Genomic DNA, 19,100 nt, shown 5'->3' with positions numbered 1-19,100 from the left:
TCGACCGCTATTGTCGGGTCTGGCCAATGAATTGAAGGGTCTTGGTCAAATATTGCTCCAATTGACCATGAGAAATACGAAGCGCAGTACATTCAGCAGTCGACACCTCATGCTCTATGTAAATGAAACGTATCATCAATACGTTCACTAATGCACCATCAAAGTCCGTCTTCAAACCAGCTGGCGGTTCTCGCGCTTGGTCTTCTCTGATCGCACATCACATCACACACGATGGCGTCTTACCTTTGGACCCCTGCGGCAACCAGCCAATTTGCCGAGCATATTCCACGGCCGTACTAGTGCAGTGCCGCCTCCAACGAGACCCACTAGGCTGCTTGTGTGCTGGATTACTTCAGCAAACGACGGCTGGAGTAAGACCTCATGCCCGCTATTGATGTGAAGCCGGCGGAACGTCTCATCTATAGAGATCATCAAGGATGGACTCCTCCGATGAAGACTCTTCCTCTCGCTCCGCGTCGCCATCGCCATCGCCACCGCCTCAATCACCAGAGGCGAGCTATCAAGGTCCGCCGAGCCTAGAGCGATTGGTAATCCACTTCGTCTCTTCAAAGAGATCTCTCACCTCCACCGCTCACGTCTACCGCGCGAATGAGCTGGTCACGACATCGCGAGCACTCATCGAAGAGCTCGCCGTCTTGAACGCCAAGAACGCATTTGCACGGCGAGGTCTGGAGGAGCAAGTCGACACGCTAGCTGCTATTCGAGATGCCGTGTCCGAAGATGGCGATCTCGTCGCCAATGAGTTCGACGCCACGGTAGCTGATCTCGACAAGGCTCATAACCGGCTGGACAAAACGCTTCAAGTCTTGAGAAAGACTATTGTAGATGCTCAACATGTCTCCCACAACGTGGACGAAGGAAGTGAAGCAAGCGACGAAGAAGAAAAAAAGACTCTCTACGACTTCATCGACGAATCCAACCACGAAGAAATCCTCAGCTCCATCCGCGGTCTAATCGACACCTACCACATCGCCCGAGGCGACCTCTCCACCCCTCTCTCCGCCTTCGACCGCTCCCTCAAAACCATCCGCACCACCCTGTCCACCCCCCTCTCCCTCTCGGAAGAAGACATCCCCCCGGACAAACCCACCATCTACGACCAACAATCCGAGCCACCAAACTCCAGCCTCCCCTCCCTCTTCCACAGCATGAACTCCCACGCCACAGCCCTGGCCTCCCTCCTCGAAAACCTCATCAAACACTACGACCTCTGCGTCACCGCTCTCAAGCACACCGAAGGTGGAGGAGAAGCCGCCAAAAACGCCATGCTCGCCCAGGACTTGAGTAAACTCGCCGCGCCCGGGTCCGAGGAGAGTCTATACCGAACCACACATCCCGAACCCATCTCCTCCGAGCATCGACTGGAAATGCTACATGTTCTGGAGAATGACGCGGTGGAAGTCGAAGATGTGGTGGTGGAGATGAAGTACCACGCGGCGGAGATGGAGAGCGCGTATTCCTCCCTCTCCACCTCCGTGCGACAAGCGCGAGCAGAGCACAAGTCTCTACAACACGTTCTCGCCATGCTACACAGTGTCCGAGCAGCAGTACCAAGCTACCTCACCTCCGCGACCCGTTTCCGCTCCGACTGGACCGACATCTCCGGCGGCATGCACAGCAAAACCAAAGACCTGGTCGAACTCTGCGGGTTTTACGACCACTTCCTCAGCGGGTATGGCAAACTCCTCCGAGAAGTGGAAAGGCGACGGACGAGCGAGGCGCAAATGAGGAGGGTGGTGGAGAGGGCGAGGAGGGAGATTGAAAGGGTGGCGGAGGTGGATGATGCGGCGAGGGAGGCGTTCATGGAGGATGTGGGGAGTTTTCTGCCGAGGGATTTGGGAACTTGGTTTGGGCTTGAGGAGGCGGCGGAGAGGTGGGAGGTTAGAGCTGTGTTTGGATTGGGGGAGGGTGAGGGGACGAGGTTGATGGATGGGTGAGTTTGAGGGCGTTGGGGTGAGGTGATGTCGTTGGGTTTTTGGTGTGGAGAGGTAGTATGAGGCATATTTTGACGACGTAAACGAGTGAAGAGTATTGACGACAAGCAGGTGGTGTCTTACACTTCGCTATGAAAGAAGCAGATCTGCCGGTTTCTGCTCAGCCCACGATCGACGTATCGCGCTGAATCTCTGGCCCGATACCTCTTCTACACCTTTAAAAAGACCACCGCCGCGAGCCGGCAGAAACGGAGGTAGGACGCGACACCCATGCCATGCGATCACATGCACTCAATCTTGTCTTGCTGTGCGAGACGAGAACGGAGCATACCAACACTACCACGATGTTCTCAACTCGTGGTTCACTGGCAAAACACTCGTAGAGTTGAAATGCAGAAAGGCATCTCGGTTCTCCGTGAGAGAAGAGCAAACACTCTTTCATTCCCCCACGGGACTACACCAACAACAACTCGAACACGACACCACTCTAGAACGAGACGAGCGGACTCGGAGAAATGCGAGCTTATGCCCTCCTATTCAATTCACCACAGAAAGAGGCGCTTGCGTCTTCGACATTGATTTTCCACGCCCAACATCATGCAAGTGACAATACCCCCCTGAGTCATCCTCCTACATGAAGACCCCTCCTCAATCGCATCTGGCCTCCAAGGTCTCTACTACCTCTTCCCAATGTTCGACTTCGGCTTCGTCAAATTCTGGACCGATCTCAACGGCTTCGACTCCGTCGACAAAGGCTATCCCGAGCTTTGCGCTTTACAAAGACCACCTCCGGCAAGACACGGACCTGCGAGGGACTTCCGATATCCAGCGAGCCGACGTATTAATCACACAGCAACGTCTTCGACTCCTGTTCTAGCAAGCTGCGTTGAAGGGAGGGCTGGTACCACGACCTCCACTCGTCCTGCTTTCACAAACGACGACTATCCCATCCAAATCGCAGCGACACTGTGCGGAATAGTAAAGATTCTACCTCCCATCGCCATTCAAGTGCACGTGTCTCGGCATTTTTCGAAGAAGCAATTCGAAGTCGCGTACTCGTTGTTGGATGCTCCGAGTCTCTCCGGAACCGCATTGCCCGTGGAATATCACGAGAACTTGCGATGTCTCTTTCTCAGCCTATCTGCGTCGCCGACCTCAAAGCAGGTCTATGTGAGGACTTTGGAGAAGAAGATGAGATGGGCGACTATTCGGGTCCGAGAAAATATCGCAATCTAGCCGGCGCGCAGTTGATGCGGGATGCTTCAAAGAGTGGAACGCCATCTAGGAGGCAGAGTACCGTTGCCCCAAGTCATGGCCGAGCAATGCGCCAGCCAAAAGTGTCGATCCAAATCCCTAGCAGCGCGACAGTCGAACGGTATCATCCCGTCAGCGAGCCCTTTCCGTACACTTCCTCCATTCAGTCCATCCTCCACTCCCCTCCCATCCTACACCCTCTTCTTCCCCCCCTCCACCAGTGCCATCACCCTCAACCCCTCACAAATCCTGCCATACGCCTCCCGCAAGATATACAGCGGAATCAACACCCACAGCGCAGCATTGAAAAACACCAAATATATCCACAAATACATGGCATTGGAGGTATCTAGGTTCTCGCTCCCCGTCAGGAAGGCGACTTGTCATAAAAGCGGTTCACGGGTGTGTTAGCAATGTTTGGCCGGAGACGGGTACACACAGGCGTTGGCGTTTGCTTTCTGGAAAGTATATACAGAGCAGAAGATAGACAGAAAAACAATCAGAAACCTTCTGCTATACAATCCGACTTTCTCCGTCAGCCACTCGGGCGCGAAGGTCAGAAATCCGCCGTAGAGCTCCGCGGTCGCGAGCACGGTCATCCAGAACCAGGCGGAGGGGGAGTTTTTGCGGAGGGAGTGGCAGATGTAGAGGGCTAGGGGACCGCCGATGAAGACGGTGAGGAGTTCGAGGCTCTAGAAGGGGAAGGGTAGAAGCGTTAGTTAGCGAGCAGCCAATGTATCAAGGTGAAGACTGCCAAAAACATGCTCGACTCCTGAGTTCGCCTTTCCCCCATTGATTGATTGGACTTACAATAACCGTAAGATCCGACCCTCCCCACCGCTTATCCGCTCTAGCATACTCCATCCACAACTTCGCAAAGACATTACTCCCATATTCCGATCCATACACTCGATCACTATGTCCAAGAAAGTAGACATTCGGCGGCAAGTAAGCGGAAGCCGAGAGCAAATCAGCGGGGTCAACGACGGCGTAGCTGAAAAAGCAGTTGTAGAGGTAGCTGCCTTCGAGGAAGAAGTGGATCAAGGCGTCGAAGGCGTGCCAGATGAAGAGGAAGCGGGTTTGAGGCGTGAAGTTTTTGGGGAGGAGGGCGAGGGAGGAGAGGTAGGCTGCTAGGAGGATGAGGAGGGTGGAGAGGAGGGAGAGGATTGTTGTTGGGCTGATTATTGAGGGGATGTCGTCGGAAGCCATTTGGAGGGTTGGACTACTTTTGCGGAAGTGTGGTGTGGTGGTTTGTGTTACGGTGGAAGGAGCAGTAGTGCGGTTGAAGTGAAGGTAAGCAGCTTCGTGGTCCGTGCATTACACAACACATAATTGCAAGGTATATATCGATACTTACATAGACCGAGACCGGCAAAGGAACATGAAGTATTGCACGAGCTCTGCGATCAACGCGAGAGTAGCTCTCGTCGACTACGAACTTGCTTGCAGCTCGGTCGTTTCAATGCGAGTCCTATCATTTTCATGTCCCATTTGTGCCGTACCAACAGTGCCTATAATCAATGAACCGCAAAGTAAGAACGCCCGCAATGCTTCTGTGTATCCAATGACCTGGGTATCATCCAATCTCGAACCAGTCTAATATCGCTGCACACTAACGGTCCACGCGGTTCACATCTCAAGGGCGCCAACTCTCGAGGTCCAGCCCGCAAATCTCCATCCGCTTCTGAGCGTACTGTCCGTACAGACTCGTCCATGCCCAGTCTGCACCCTTGTTCTTCGGTCTCGCAGCCACTTTGTCCGCCCACGGCACATCGTACTCCGGACCAGGCAACTTCGGATCCGAAAATCGGATGTACGCGACATCGTCCGTGAATGCGGTTTCGTTGAACTTGGCGCCTGCCTCGACATCGTGAAGAACCTTGACAGATCGTACCAGCGCCGTCTTCTCGTTGCTGGATGCCAATAAGACAGGATCTGGGAAGAGACTCGCGAGGTAGGTGTCGTTGAATCCAGCTGCTTCCTTGAACTTCAGACCAGCTGAAATCTCGGCATATGTCGTTTTCGATGGTTGCAGAAGAAAGAGGTCCTCGGAATGGACTCCATCATTCGTTGATGTATCGTGCAGCATGGCGAATGGTGTACTCTCTGTGAACCCAAGAATAGCGTCCAGCGGCTCTGCATCCAGCAGAAGTCCCGGTGTCTCGATATTCAGTACACGATCAAAATCGCCGTAGAGCTCAAAAGCACTAGCCAGAGAATATGTCTCGCTCCCATCTGCGCTCGGAACTGGGTCCACGGGGTGTAATTCCACTTGATATCTCCTCGCAGCCATTCTCATGAGCCGTCTCGTGCTATCAAGATATGGATCTGACACATCGCCCTTTTCTGCCTTCTTTTGCTCTGCCCACTCTTTGGGAAATAACAGCACTCTCCTTGCCGGAGATCTCAGTGTATGAAGATCCGCCAACACCATTATCGCACCACAGATATCGTGGTGGTTTCGCACAAGCTGTATATGTGCCAGCCGTTTCCAGTTGATGTTGGCGCCCGCGCTATGAACATCTTTGTTGAAGTCGGTGAATGTGACATGGCCTCTCTCGTTCCGGAAGAATCGCGACTTTGCGAAGTCGTTTGTACCCGTATTCGATGGGTCTTGCACCGCTAGAGACTTCGGTGCTTGCGGTATTCGTGGTCTGATCGCATCTTGAAGTCCCCGGACGGACTGTTGTTGATACACGTAGCCTGACAGGAAGAGCAGAAACGTGAAGAAAATGATTACTCCGGATGAGACGAAGACGGAGACTTGAGACTGGGTCAAGAGCATATCGATATGAACATTGTGATGTGGTAAATGATCGAACTGTCTTCTTGTGCCATCGATAATTGATGCCCAAGAAGTTGGTCGTGTGGAACTTTGTCCTGGGTCGCGATTGTCTCCAAGGGCAACAATCGCGATCCTGCATGACTCGCGTGTCGATCTTTCAATGCAGCTTCGAAGATTCAAAGATTCCAGCTCACTTTTCTCATTCAATTCCCACAACCCTGATCACCCACCATGGCGCATCAGGCGGACGCAAAACGTGCGTTGGATGAGCGCGGATACTCCGGTACACTCATCCGCGGCGACAATCCGCTCAAGCTCTTCGAGAAGCCAGTCCGCGACCGCATCGTCGACTCCTACTATTGGAAAGAGCAATGTTTCGGACTGAATGCTGCCACTGTGCTTGATCGCGCAGTCGAGCTCACATTCCTTGGTGGAACATACGGTGTCGCGCAGAAACCCACGCCTTTCCTTTGCCTGGCCTTCAAGCTACTCCAGCTCACACCGGAGAAGGAGATCATTATGTACTACCTTGAGCAGGCTGGAGAGGAGTTCAAGTACTTGCGAGCATTGGCAGCATTCTACGTTCGCATGGCATGGGAGAAAGATGAGGATGTCTACACGACGCTCGAACCGTATCTGGCGGACTTCAGGAAGCTGAAGCGAAGGACGCGAGAGGGCTGGGCCCTGACACATGTGGATCAGTTCATTGACGATCTGCTCGTGAAGAGTCGGGTGTGCGCGACGACACTGCCTAAGATCAACCCGAGGACTTTTCTGGAAGATGAGGATAGGCTGGAGCCGAGGGAGAGTGCGCTGGGAGAGGAATTGGAAGAGCTGGATCGAACCGATGATGAAGACGATGGCAGCGGGAGCGATGGAGAGGTCGAGGAGATCTCCCAGAATGGACATACGAATGGCCATAGTCGGAGGTCATCGAATAGATCTCGACCGAGGAGTGAGGGTGAGATGAGCGACGCAGACTGAGCTGGCAATTCCAGATGTCCCATCGAACGAAAGTTTCGAGAGGAGTCTTCCGGCTCGGACGAAATTGTGAGATGAGCCGGATTCGATTCGCAAGCCCGAATCGCCTCTGGCATACGGGTCCTTGGATCTATGGATCGACCTATCGTTGCGAAGCTCTCAAACGCTCCCTATGAAGCCATACAGCCCGCGTAAGGCCCGACGAACGTTCTGCGTCTGAGCTCGAGCTTCGTGGACAGACAGAGAAGCCCTCATTGATATTTGTGATAGAGACGCAAGGATTCTGGCCATGTAGGACTATCTCCCAGCTCTCTGTGCCGACATGGGATGATTGAAACCGATCTTCCATTTGATCAAACAGAAGCAAACCTACGTTGAAACGCCATGGCGACAATTGAGCACATTTGCTCAACAATGGTCAAAACTAGGGCAGGATGGCAGTGAGCGCTCACCATTGTGTCAACTCACGGAGGGGTGGGAAGATTATTCGAGACCATGGATTGGTCTTGACAAGCCGACTCTTTAGCACCGCCGAGGAATGGTCACCTCGCCTCGACCGCTACGTCCACACAAGCCTGCATGAGTACGCCGCAGCCATCGCGACTATCTTCTTTATCGGCATCCCGTACATGAAACACCTTTGCAAAAGAACGCTCTACGCCAGTAGCTCTGGTTTCGGACCGACCAGTCCCTCTCGTACACACTTCTTCGTTCGCTTCCAGGATATACTGTTGGAGTGGACGATGAGGAAGGGAATGGCTCGAAGCGGTCATGATACGAGTGTGCGTTCTGCCAATAGAAATATCAATTCGCAAATTGCATCTGTCTTCACTATATACAAATCGTGACATCCAAATCATAACGAGCCTCCAGCAGACATCCAACCCTCTATCTCGTCGTGATCCTCTGCAAATACCCCGAATTCCGCATCAACCACCCACCCACAATCGCCGCCGTAGACACCACACCCAACAACGTCAACGTCCGATCACTAACCAACATCTCCTCCCTCACGCGTCCAACATGGATCTTCTCCTTCACTCCCTCCTTGCCACTCCCCTCCACCACGAACTCGTCAAGTCTCACATCCTCCACCAATTTCTGATACTCCACCACCGTCCGACTCCAGTTATTCGTGATCAGTCCCGCGTCGTTCTTGTACCAGGAATTACAATTCGGGTCGTTGAAGGCGGAGGTGCGGAGTTCGGCTTGGATTTCCTCGTTGAAGGCTTCGAGCACGGCGGGTTTGGGACGCACGCTGAGGGCTTTGCCGCGTTTGCGGGCGTCGAGGACGGGAGCGATGAGGCCGTTGATGTAGCGGGATTGGGACTCGATCATCAGAATTATGCTGTTGTGGCCGAGGTTGGTGTTGGGCCCGTACTGAGAGGGAGAAGGTTAGCACTACTATCTGGTGCGAAAGACAGCAAAGATGGAATGGTCGTTCAGCTTACCAGCATAGCGAAGTTAGGCATATCCTCAACCGTCATGCCATACAACGCTTTCGCGCCATCCTTCCACACGTCCGCGATCGGGTGGCCATTCTTGCCGTAAAGCTGGATGGGATGCATAAAGTCCACAGTCTTGAAACCCGTGGCGCAGACAAGGAGGTCAAAGTCGGAGAGATCAGCGATGCTGCCATTGTCGTCTTTGACTTTGATCGAGTTGCCAGCAATGCTGTCGATCGCGCGGGTTTCGAGTTCGACGTTGTCGCGGGCGATCGCTGGGAAGTAATCGTCGGAGATGATCTGTTGGAGGAGGAATTAGTCTATGACTTCCGGTTCGAATAGGACATGATGAAGCTTACGATACGCTTGCAACCCAGCTTGTAGGTCGGAGTGAGTTTCTTCCACAGCTCGGGTTGATTTGGGAGCTGTTCTCTTGTCAGTACGATCTTTCAAGACCATCCGCTTATTGACTGACCTGTCTCTCCATCAACTCCTTCGAAGCGTGCGTGAACATGGCAGCAATTGGCGAGTTGCTATCACTGATGAAGCCATGAGTGGACTCTCGAAAGTCCATCTGGCCTGCACGCTTTCGACTCATAGCACCCGGCACATACTTGTAGATGGTCCTCCATGTAGACGAAACAGGTGCGTCCTCGCGTGGAATGACCCAATTCGCCGTCCGCTGGAAGACAGTGACTTGCTTGGCGACCTTTGCGATCTCCGGAAGAATTTGGACAGCCGTGCAACCTATCGATCGATCAGCAACGATGTGCCTGTATACTTGCTCCAGCAAGACCTCTTACCATTTCCAACCAGCGCGATCTTCTTGTCCGTCAGATCATACGACCAATCCCACCTCGCGCTATGCATCTTCTTCCCATTGAACGAGTCAATGCCCTCAATCTTCGGCCACTGCGGCAAGTTCAATTGTCCCACAGCACTGACAACAAAGTCGGCTGTGATCTCATATCCCTCACTATATTCCGCCTCTTTGCTGCCCTTGGACGTCTCGACGCTGACCTTCCATTTCTTGCCCGCGTCGTCCCAAGTGGCGTCCTTGACCATCGTGTTGAAGCGGAAGTGTGGCAGCAGCTTGAAGTCTTGAGCGACATCTTGGAGGTAGGCGAGGATCTCTTCTTGGCCGGGATACTCGCGAGACCAAGATGGGTTTTTGGCGAAGCTGTAGGAGTAGAGGGCGGACCAGACATCGCAGCAGCAGCCGGGATATTTGTTGTCGAGCCTGGAAAGGATCCATGGCGTAAGCAGAAGACCTCTTTGACAAGCTCTTCGGGACAGATCCAACTTACCAGGTCCCTCCCAGTCCGGCGGACTTCTCAATGATGATGAAGTTTCGACACTTGTTCCGTTTCAACAGATCAATGGCAACACACATGCCAGAGATACCTCCTCCGATGATGACCACTGCGGCGTTGGCATGGTTCTTGTTGCCAACCGCCACCTCGGGCCAAGGCATCTCGCCGTCCGACATTGTGGATAGATGAAATATGCTGCTAAAAGGCGGATAAATGGATCGTTTGATTGATTCTGCTGTTGAAATCCTGCAGCCAGTGGACGAAGGGATTCTGATTAGGTCGTCAGAATAAGCAACGAACTGATCGATATGCGGAAGAGTGTGGAGTCTAGCGCGTGGAGCAGCGGCGGCTACTAACCCTATCGGCTATCGTTTCCGTTGCAAGAGACCCCTGTAGGTATGCTCAAAGGCAGGTTGGCCGAGTGCCTTGTTCAGCACGTGAACAGGCCAGCCCGATGTCGTCGAAAAGATGTCCATTGTGTGTAGCCCGATCAACAAGTTGAGCTGGACAGACACGGCAGCTTGATTGCTGCTTAGCTTGTCTCGCTCAGGGTAGCAGATAACGACATGCCGATCCACTCCTTCAAAATCCCTGCTGTCGAGACCACTTCTGTCTCCACCCTTCAAAGAATGGAGCCTCGTCCAACGTAGCAGCAGCCTCCCATCCCTCCTCCACGATCCCCATCTCAATCTGCTCCTTCGCCCAAACCTCCAGCGATGGAAGGGCAACATGCTGCGTATGCCACGCCGCCTTGTACTCCATGATGCTCTCCTTTCCATCTCTCAAGATCTTGCTCACTAACGCGGGCACTCCAGGCTCGTCCCTGAATTCCTCCAACGGCGTGAACAGAGCTTTGAAGTTGAACGCCACGGCGCCGGAAAGCGGCAGGCGGCGGAGAGTCTGCCAGTCGACTCGGAGATGGATGCGGTCGATGGTGAGATTAGGATCTTGAACGATGCGTTCTGCTTCGCGGGGATCTCCCGGTGGAACGAAGAGCGGTTTGTCGACTTCTAAGCCCCAAGAACCTCGTTGGATCGGTTTGTCGGTCGGCAATTTCGCAAAGAACCGATCCATGGAGAATCTTAGCTTGTCCTCGTAGTCTGGGACTGGGTTATGGATCTCGGACAAGGTAAGACCGAGTTTTGTGCCAAGAGACCAGCCTAGGGCGCTGAGAATGATGCCGGCGCGGAAGGTGTAGAGACCTGTATACGGATCGCGGATCATTAGAGCGAAGTCTTCGGGAATGTTGTGTAGGAGTACCAGCATAGGCGGCGTGCTGCGGAGATTGGTGGCCGTTGAAAGGATACGATTGTGAAAAGTAAGGTTGGCTAGGTCGAGGTGAAAGTACTGAGGATAGCGCGAGCAGAGGAATTGAATGGCCATCTCCATCAGCTCTTTCGCAGCTGCTTCAGAGCCGGAAAGGACGTCGAGGACAGCTGCACCATGCTCTTCGTAGAGCGAGATGCGTTGCTGGATTGCTGCGGCGTAGTTGCGGTCGAGCTCAAGCCACCAGTTGGGTTCCATTTTGGCATATGCTGATCATCGTCGTTAGTATCGGTCCACCAATAGGCTTGTACCTCCGACTTACCCATCGTCTGGTAATAAGCTGATGGGAGGACGGCAGGTCAGCAGATGTCTCCCGAAGTCGATGCTCGAGCTCACTCACGCCATCGAAATGGTCGATATGGTCTAGCAAGCGCCCTCTCGATCACAAATTCAGGAGACGCATCTGGCAACGGCACTCCGCTCAGCGTCGCATAGTCCGGGAAGTCTCCAAACTGCTTGATTTCGTCCAAGGTGAAACCTGTCGGGGTGACGTGCTGCTCCACGATCACCTCTGGTTTGCAGATGCCTTGAACAAAACCTGTCTGCTTTATCTCTGGGGAATTTTGGGCGACTTGCCGTACTTGTCCTTGGAGTGATGCCAAAGAGTGCTCGTCTAAGATATGGCGCCGGTCGGGAGGTAAGAGAGCTGCATACTGAGGCGGCGGCGGCTTCTGATCGATTCTGACTTGGTCATGTCTATCTTGCGGACCTGACGGACAAGCTGTGTTGCTGACTGTATCTTTTGAGTTCGAGTGTCTGATCGCTGCGCTGATCGGTCTGAAACGGCTCTTGAAGTGAATGAATCCTGCTAGACAGACAGCGAGCAGACAAGGCAATATGATTAACAACATGTTAGCTAGTCGATCTAGATATTTTGAGGAGGAGTGAGAGGCTCTGTGTCGTTTCGATCCATGAAGCTGGCAGTTTCCTTATCAGCCCCACCTGCCTGCGGCCAAGCTCCAGTGTCAGCTCAAAGGAAGTTGCAGTGGAGGAGCTTCTGTCACGATGCAGCAGCACTGCAGCAGAGTTTAGCCAGGAATTGTTGGGAATAGCGCTGTATGCCGCTTATTTACAGCTGTAATACTCCCGAATGCATGCCCATCCAGTTGGCGTGGGCTATTCGTTCCTTCTCTTCCGCAGACGCATCGCCCAGAAGTCCGATGCTGTAGCATCCCCAGGAAGGTCCAAAGTACAGCTTTGCTCACCTTCGATCGAGTGTCAGACATGGAAGCCGATTGCATATGGCCGTAATGCCGTGCGACAACCTCATTTCGTTAATCCCACCCGCTTCTGGTACTGCTTCAGCAGCGTCGTGGAAGACAAACTCGGAGAAGGCTCCCAAGTGGTCTGCTTGAAGCCGACCCATTTCACTTTGTACAGCATCGTCGCCGGCTTTCCCGGATGAGTCCGAGGATCAGACATATGGTGTCCCAGTATGGCTTCAACTTCGTACCAACTCTCTTCGTCGCTCGATATGATCTCAACCATGTTCTTGGTCGGACTCGGCTTCTGCTCAGATTGCTGAGCAAACTTCGCAGGACTCTTGGACTTCGCCGCTCGCGCAGAGACTGCCTGCAGTGGACTGTTATTTGCAGGGCTTTTAGCCTTCGGTACATTTGAGCTTCCGATCGGTTTGTCCAGCCCAACGCGACGACGATAGTCCTTAATGATAGACTCATCAAACGATTCAGCAGGCTCCCATGTCTCCTCTGGAAAACCTTCCCACTTCGTCAAGTACAGCATTGTCGCTGGCTTTCCAGGATGAGTCTTGGGATCGCTCATATGGTGTGCTACGATTGCTTCCACGGTCCATTCACCGTCGTCACTGTTGTCGCCAGATACCTCGCTTTCGCTCTCGTCGCCACCAGCGTTGCCTTGTGAAGCCTGTGAGTTCATCATGCTGTTCTTCAAGGGAGTCGGCTTCTGAGAGTTTGCGCCATTCTTCCCTGGACGGCGAGAGAGTGAAGAGTCAGAATCTGAGGTTGATTCTTGCTTCTTGCTAGGGCCAGAAAGAAAGGACGCAAGAGTAATTTGTTCTTCGGACGATGACGTATTTGACCTCCGCAGAGGAATCTTGCTCTCTGAGGAAGGCTTCGGTCGCGAAGAAAGCTTCGGCGTCAGCTGAGCTGATGTTCGTCCATCTTGCGCGAGATCGTCTTCGTCTTCTGAACCCAGATCCATTACCTGGACTGTTGCCTGCATTTTTGGAGTCAATGTGGTCTCCTCCTGCGTTGGGCTCGTGAAAGGCAATGGTCTTGCTCGTCGGTCATCACCAGAGGACGGCTCAGAAGTCAGCTTGATGCGCTTTGATCCACGCTCGTTGCCAATGCTCAATCGTTCCATAGAGCTCGATGGTCCGCTCTCGATACCAGCTGGCTTTGGAGCCCAAGCTTTCCTTTCTGCCTCATCTTCATAGCGCCAGCCCAAAGGCATCAGCTCGCCTGTCTGCGGGTGCCGTCTCCTTCGTGGGCGCTTAGGCGGAAATTGCAAAAAGTCTCCGTTGCTAGAGGCAGATCCAACTGCAGATCGTATTGCAGGTTCCGATCGCGCCAGGGGACTCTCTTTTGCGACGGAAGACGATTTCACCTCAGGCGAAAGCGGCAATAGTTCTCCCGTTACAGGATCTCTCTTCCGTCTCCTCCGCCTGTGGGGTTCCACCCCCGGAAGTAAATCAGCTGCAGATCTTGATCTGTCACGAGATGGCTCCTCCTCAGAAGAGCTAGCAGCGACGTCCATTCCGCCCTCTTCATCACTCAGTGGCATGAGCTCTCCAGTGGCGGGATCCCTCCGACGACGACGTCGCTTGCCCTGTTCGGGCACTTTGAAGAGGTGCTTGTAAGTTGGTCGAGCGCGACCATGACGTCCAGCCGCTACCTCACCTTCATCATCAGCACCAGAATCCGCGCCAGAGTCCACTTGCAAGACGACACCCTTCCGCCGTGCTCTCTCCTTCAGACGTTCCAATTTTCTTTCCCGCTCGGCTTGTTTCGCTTCTTCGTCGATTCTCCTTTTCTCGCCATCTACCTTGAATTGCTCATGTTCGTACTCTTCCAGGTCATAAGGCGAAACATAAGTGAGAATCTCGTCCAGATCGACTTCCGAAACTTCAGTAGTGCCCAGCATTACAGTATAAGTGACCTTGCGTCCATCCTCGACGCGACCGACGATGCGAGCGTCCTTTGCATTGCGGGGCGCTTGCGTTGAAAGTCGGACCGGCAGAGGCTCATCGCCGTACGTCCTGGGAATCCAGGGCACTTTCCGCGACGGTGACCTGTCGATCACTGGAAACAGAGCTTTCCGTGCCGGTGGAGGGTCTGGTGATTGTTCAGGAGAAGTAAACAAGTCTATGATGCCCGTGTCTGGCAATGCAGGTGGCATGATGGCGAGACTGCGGCCAATGGCATTTGCTGAGTGAAGAATGATTGAGGTGTAAGAAGTTCAAATAGTTCGTCGCAGGCGTGCTTCGAATAAAGACGCGTAAATGACAAAGCGCTAGTCCTAATCAGTTACAACATGGTTATCGTGCAATCTTACGCATCGAACATCCCTTCCAGGTTGCACATCAAGGTGCCGTTTCGTCAACACCTCATCATCAGAATCAAGACGCCTGACACCATGGAGAGACTGCCTACAACGAAGCGTCGAACGAGACGATCAAGCTCTACAGCATCCATCAGAGTCTGGACCCTTCTCCACGGCTCGACATCACGTCGGTCAGGCCACTAATACTACACATACCACTTTGAGGCCGAGAAGTCCTCCTGCTTATAGGCCGAGATCCACTGCTCGTGATCTGCTGACCTCGTGAACTGCGCCCTGCACTTTAACGAATCAAGTGTATATATGTTGCATCTTCCAACGCTCCGATTCGACTGAACATCACAACCTCGAGTTGACGTCTCACACTCATAGGACAGTGAACAACCACCAACGAACAACAAACTCATTCCGTTCAGATATCGTGTCCAAAAACTTCCCACACCACAACAGCAATCATGTCCGGCTCATCACCATGGAACGTAGAACCCCTCTCCTTCGCGCCCAACACCAACGCCATGGACGAGAAGTCCATGCCTTCCGACAAAGCGGCCGCAGCTCGCGTCAAGTCCGCTCTGGTCATGGACGCCGTCAAGCGAGGAGACATGAAAGAAGCGGATCGGCTGATGGGCGAGCAAAAGGAGACCGGCACGAAGGGTCTTGTGCCGATGCAGTGGGCGAGGGATATGTGAGTTTTGCAAGATCCGGCGGATTATCTTGGGCAGATGAAGGGCTGACTTGGGATTGCTGTAGATTTAAAGGGAAGAAGGGGAAGGATCAGCCTGAGATTTTGCAAGGGAAGGATATGGATGGCGAAGAGAGTGTGTACAGTGTGGACGCGGAGAAGGGAAAGGTCGGCGCGAAGTAGGACGAGGTTGTCATTTGATGAGTGCTGTAGGAGGAGGGAGTCGATCAGATGAGGGTTTGTGAGAATTATGTCTTGTAGCTGTTCCCAACGCAGCCGAGATGCAACAGCCATAATCAAGCACGCCGATTTCCCTTCACTTCACCTCCCTGCACTCCACTCCACCGCCCACACTCAAACAAACACCACCCCACCCCCGGATCACAATGGCCTCACAAACAACCCCCCCATCTTCATATCCCGCGAACTCAGCATAACCCACCTCCACCCCCGCGAACCCTCCTGGTCCCACATCTCCCAAGTAAAGCGCGCAATCGCCTTCTACGACGCCAACGAACCGCAAAAGATGCGAGACCTGCGCCCGCGACATCTTAAACGACCGGAGACTCGCCCCACACCCGACGCATACACGCAAAACATCCACCGCTAAACACCTCACCACCGTCGTCCTCGCTCTAGCAGGGCAGCCAGCACCTCGGCCAGGGGTTTCAGACTCGAACGGAAGATTACCCCTTCTCCCACAATCTCACCTTTGAAGCCAGGAAGGTCGGCTATCGCGACGACCGTAAGTCTACTCCGCGGCTCCAGAAGAACGAATTGAAACGAGGCCGATCGGAGTAGGAGTCTAGCTCGAGGTCGAAGATGTCCATACCAGCCATAGCACCAAGGGCAAGGACAGACAGCTGTTTGAACTGCTGTGACTGTCAGTTGATGCTGCCGGATGAGCAGATTGATGTCAACAGACTCAAAGTTGAGTTTAGAGAGGGTCCCTGTCGCGGTCAAATCACTAGCAGAGTTGAATCGCACCACCAGCCGTACAAGCCGCAGAACGAGCGTAAAAAGGTCAGGTCAGATAGGACGTATTAATGGCAAAGCTTCAATTGCTTTTCCTCTTCGTTCACATAATTCCATTATCAAAATAGGTCTGCTTTCCTACCTTATGCTCTCTGTCTTCAAAAGTCGGGGAACAACGTCCTGTGAGGATCGTCGCCAGTGGCACCTGTATCTCTCGTCAGTATGCGTCAGATAACCCGCCATCTCCTCAAACATACCATAAGCTTCCGTCTCCTCGGGATACTTATCGAACAAACTCGCATCACCCGCTCCACCTCTCACAGGCGGCACATACGGCGCATCGATATCCTTCTTCGCGAGCCGATCCCACGTCACCTCGGCGAACCACGCGTGGTTCATGACGTCCTGGCTGCCGCCGTGCAAGTTGCCCAGACGCTTGGTCAGGTCGGCCGTGATGAGCTTCGAGAGCAGATCTTGAGCGTCCGGGTGGATGTAAGGAGGGTACTTGACGCGGCCCTTGAGGATGTTTTCGTAGATTTTCAGCGGCGAGCCGGAGTCCCAGAAGGGTGTGAATCCCGCGAGCATTTCGAAGATGAGGATTCCGAGAGACCACCTGCGGAGTGATGATTAGCAAGGGTGTCCTTGTGCGCGAATTTTTGATGTCACCCACCAGTCGACGCTCTTGTTGTAGCCTTTGCTGCTCACGACCTCTGGCGCGAGGTAATCTGGCGTCCCGCAAAGCGTCCAGGTGATGTCGGGTACCTCCTTTGCGAAGCCGAAGTCGGTAATCTTGATGTGGCCGTGTCGGTCGAGGAGCAGGTTCTCTGGCTTCAGATCACGATAGATGATGTTCATGCTGTGTAAGTAGTCGAGCGCAATAGTCACCTCGGCGGCGTAAAACTTGGCGACTGGATTTGGGAAGCGCTGTTCGACACTGTGAGTAAGATGCACCCGAGACATTCACTTCTGCCCAAACATACCTGAGACTTCCTCAACAAGCTAAACAGCTCACCTCCTTCAATAAAGTCCATGACCATGTACAAGTTCTTCGAATCTTGCCATGTGCCCCACAGAGTGATGAGGAATGGATTCCGGCATCGCTGCAGCATCTTGCGCTCATCGTTTGTGTGTTCCACTTGCTTCATCTTGTATACCTGTGCTTTTTTCAACACCTTGACCGCGTAGAATCGTGAATTGTGCTTGCTCTGGACCAGATGCACACGTCCGAAAGATCCCGTGCCGAGCGTTCGTGAAATTTGGAAGTCGTTCAGCGTGTATTTGCCCTTTGTCTCGCGGAGTGGATTGACCGTCGGCGCTGTTTTGCTCACGTTCAACAGTGGCACATGCTGCTGATTCGGGTTGTGTCCGTTTTGCTCGTGAGCAGAGTCATGCTGCGAGCCATTGTATTGCTGCTGCGGCTGAGCTGGCTGCTGCTGGACTGCCGAAGGTTGGGGTGATATGTTCATTGGATCGTCGGCTTTGGCGTTTGAGCTTTGCGAGGCGCTTGTGTTCTGCTGTACGCTATCTTGGCCAGATGTCTGCGGCGGCTGCTGCTGCGACTGTTGGTTCTGCTCGGAAAAAAGGTTGCTTTGTCTAGACAAGGTCTGTGATATTGGCGAGCCGATCGTGGGTGAAGTGGGCGAAGCGACCTCGTTGGACGCTGTAGAGTCCTTGGTTCGCTTCTTCTTGAGGAAGCCCAGCGACGGCATGGATGTGGTGTCTGGCCCTTCTTTCCTCTTTTGCGGCAAGCGAGAGTCAGGCTCACGACGAACGTTGGGATTGTCGTAGCTAGCCAATTTCTCTGTATTCGGCGGCGGCGGCGTCGTGGCGGCTGAGATGCTCAACGTGCGAGCGGGTGGAGGTTGAACTGCGGCGGAGGATGCGGAGGGCGTGAGGTATGGTATAAGTGACGCCGGAGCGGAGGGAGGGAGAGTGCGATGTTGTCGTAGGGTGAAGTCAAGGGCCCGGCAAGACAGCAAGGAGGTACGATCGCAATCGCTCGGTACGAAATTGGCGGGCAATCTGTTTGCGTGCGGATGTGCGTGGTGGAGAAGGGCCCAAAGGACAATGGGAGGTTGTCGGGAAGAACAGGAAGGGCGGCGATGGGCAGACGGGCTGGGTCGGTCTGTCCGGTGCTGTTTGGTGCTGCTGATGATGCGCCGACAAGCAAGCAGTCGGATGTCCGATGCGGTACACTTGGAGGTGCTATTGAATGAGAGCACCGCTACCGCTACCGATCGAATGCGACGTGTGCGGGGAGTATGGTGGAGCGAGGGACGCCGGCGGAGGAGGACTCAACCACACAGCTCAGGTGAGGATAAGGTATAAGCAATGATGGACTGAGGTGCGGAGCTGCTGCAATGCGATCGGTCGGTACGGTTTAAGGTAGAGGTGGGAAGGGCCGGATGCGATCGTTGGTGGACGGGCGTGGAGTGGACCACGGGCTGGAGCTGTTGGTCTCTCGGCTCGAATTGCGGTACCGATATAGGTAGTTCTAGCTCTCTGGTGGGCTGGGAGCTTCACGGCGGGATGGAGATGAGATGAGGTCGCATCGAGGGTGAATAGATCAGATGCAGAGATGCATAGATCGTACAGGAGAGGCAGGTACAATATCGATTAGGCTGGGTGATGGGAATGGCGTGGCACAGCAAGGCAAGGCATGTCGGTCCTAACAATGCCTGTCGCTGTTCACTCTCACCCCGCAAACAGACAGCTGGCTCCACATTCCGATCCTCTCCACAGACATGTCGTCAATGGCGACCAACGTCTTTGAAATGATTCACATATGAAGGGGCGATCTATGGTTTATATGGACCTTTTAACTGCTGTTTTGGACTCTTATAC

At 53.6% G+C, this 19,100-nt stretch overlaps 9 protein-coding genes across 9 annotated transcripts; 3 read left to right on the top strand and 6 right to left on the bottom strand.

Moving 5' to 3' along the window:
• Positions 1-437: 437 nt before the first annotated feature.
• MYCGRDRAFT_70424 (uncharacterized protein) lies at positions 438-1,958 on the top strand (the record flags this gene model as incomplete). The annotated part of the gene is made up of 1 exon (XM_003854157.1): positions 438-1,958. The coding sequence occupies one exon, from the start codon at positions 438-440 to the stop codon at positions 1,956-1,958; it is 1,521 nt and encodes a 506-aa protein (XP_003854205.1).
• A 1,442-nt stretch (positions 1,959-3,400) lies between these two features.
• Positions 3,401-4,418, bottom strand: MYCGRDRAFT_37917 (uncharacterized protein; the record flags this gene model as incomplete). The annotated part of the gene is made up of 3 exons (XM_003854033.1): positions 3,401-3,569; positions 3,729-3,901; positions 4,020-4,418. The coding sequence occupies 3 exons, from the start codon at positions 4,416-4,418 to the stop codon at positions 3,401-3,403; spliced, it is 741 nt and encodes a 246-aa protein (XP_003854081.1).
• Positions 4,419-4,845: 427 nt separating this feature from the next.
• On the bottom strand, positions 4,846-5,994 carry MYCGRDRAFT_37988 (uncharacterized protein; the record flags this gene model as incomplete). The annotated part of the gene is made up of 1 exon (XM_003854032.1): positions 4,846-5,994. The coding sequence occupies one exon, from the start codon at positions 5,992-5,994 to the stop codon at positions 4,846-4,848; it is 1,149 nt and encodes a 382-aa protein (XP_003854080.1).
• A 217-nt stretch (positions 5,995-6,211) lies between these two features.
• Positions 6,212-6,978, top strand: MYCGRDRAFT_70421 (uncharacterized protein; the record flags this gene model as incomplete). The annotated part of the gene is made up of 1 exon (XM_003854158.1): positions 6,212-6,978. One exon carries the CDS (start codon positions 6,226-6,228, stop codon positions 6,976-6,978), a length of 753 nt encoding a protein of 250 aa, XP_003854206.1.
• Positions 6,979-7,863: 885 nt separating this feature from the next.
• MYCGRDRAFT_70420 (uncharacterized protein) lies at positions 7,864-9,984 on the bottom strand (the record flags this gene model as incomplete). Its single annotated transcript, XM_003854031.1, has 6 exons — positions 7,864-8,355; positions 8,427-8,720; positions 8,780-8,845; positions 8,896-9,167; positions 9,224-9,660; positions 9,728-9,984. 6 exons carry the CDS (start codon positions 9,907-9,909, stop codon positions 7,864-7,866), a joined length of 1,743 nt encoding a protein of 580 aa, XP_003854079.1.
• Positions 9,985-10,315: 331 nt separating this feature from the next.
• On the bottom strand, positions 10,316-11,559 carry MYCGRDRAFT_23932 (uncharacterized protein; the record flags this gene model as incomplete). Its single annotated transcript, XM_003854030.2, has 3 exons — positions 10,316-11,268; positions 11,322-11,339; positions 11,400-11,559. Coding segments are annotated over 3 exons (1,131 nt in total), but the record flags the coding sequence as incomplete, so codon positions are not given.
• A 766-nt stretch (positions 11,560-12,325) lies between these two features.
• Positions 12,326-14,445, bottom strand: MYCGRDRAFT_108849 (uncharacterized protein; the record flags this gene model as incomplete). The annotated part of the gene is made up of 1 exon (XM_003854029.1): positions 12,326-14,445. The coding sequence occupies one exon, from the start codon at positions 14,435-14,437 to the stop codon at positions 12,326-12,328; it is 2,112 nt and encodes a 703-aa protein (XP_003854077.1).
• A 609-nt stretch (positions 14,446-15,054) lies between these two features.
• MYCGRDRAFT_92103 (uncharacterized protein) lies at positions 15,055-15,891 on the top strand (the record flags this gene model as incomplete). The annotated part of the gene is made up of 3 exons (XM_003854159.1): positions 15,055-15,284; positions 15,350-15,460; positions 15,543-15,891. 3 exons carry the CDS (start codon positions 15,055-15,057, stop codon positions 15,889-15,891), a joined length of 690 nt encoding a protein of 229 aa, XP_003854207.1.
• A 433-nt stretch (positions 15,892-16,324) lies between these two features.
• Tpk2 (uncharacterized protein) lies at positions 16,325-18,660 on the bottom strand (the record flags this gene model as incomplete). The annotated part of the gene is made up of 4 exons (XM_003854028.1): positions 16,325-16,461; positions 16,514-16,869; positions 16,927-17,180; positions 17,237-18,660. The coding sequence occupies 4 exons, from the start codon at positions 17,963-17,965 to the stop codon at positions 16,415-16,417; spliced, it is 1,386 nt and encodes a 461-aa protein (XP_003854076.1).
• Positions 18,661-19,100: the final 440 nt, after the last annotated feature.

Source organism: Zymoseptoria tritici, chromosome 3 (assembly GCF_000219625.1).
Source record: "Zymoseptoria tritici IPO323 chromosome 3, whole genome shotgun sequence".
In the NCBI taxonomy this organism is placed as follows: domain Eukaryota; kingdom Fungi; phylum Ascomycota; class Dothideomycetes; order Mycosphaerellales; family Mycosphaerellaceae; genus Zymoseptoria; species Zymoseptoria tritici.
This window is presented reverse-complemented; position numbering and strand designations above follow the sequence as displayed.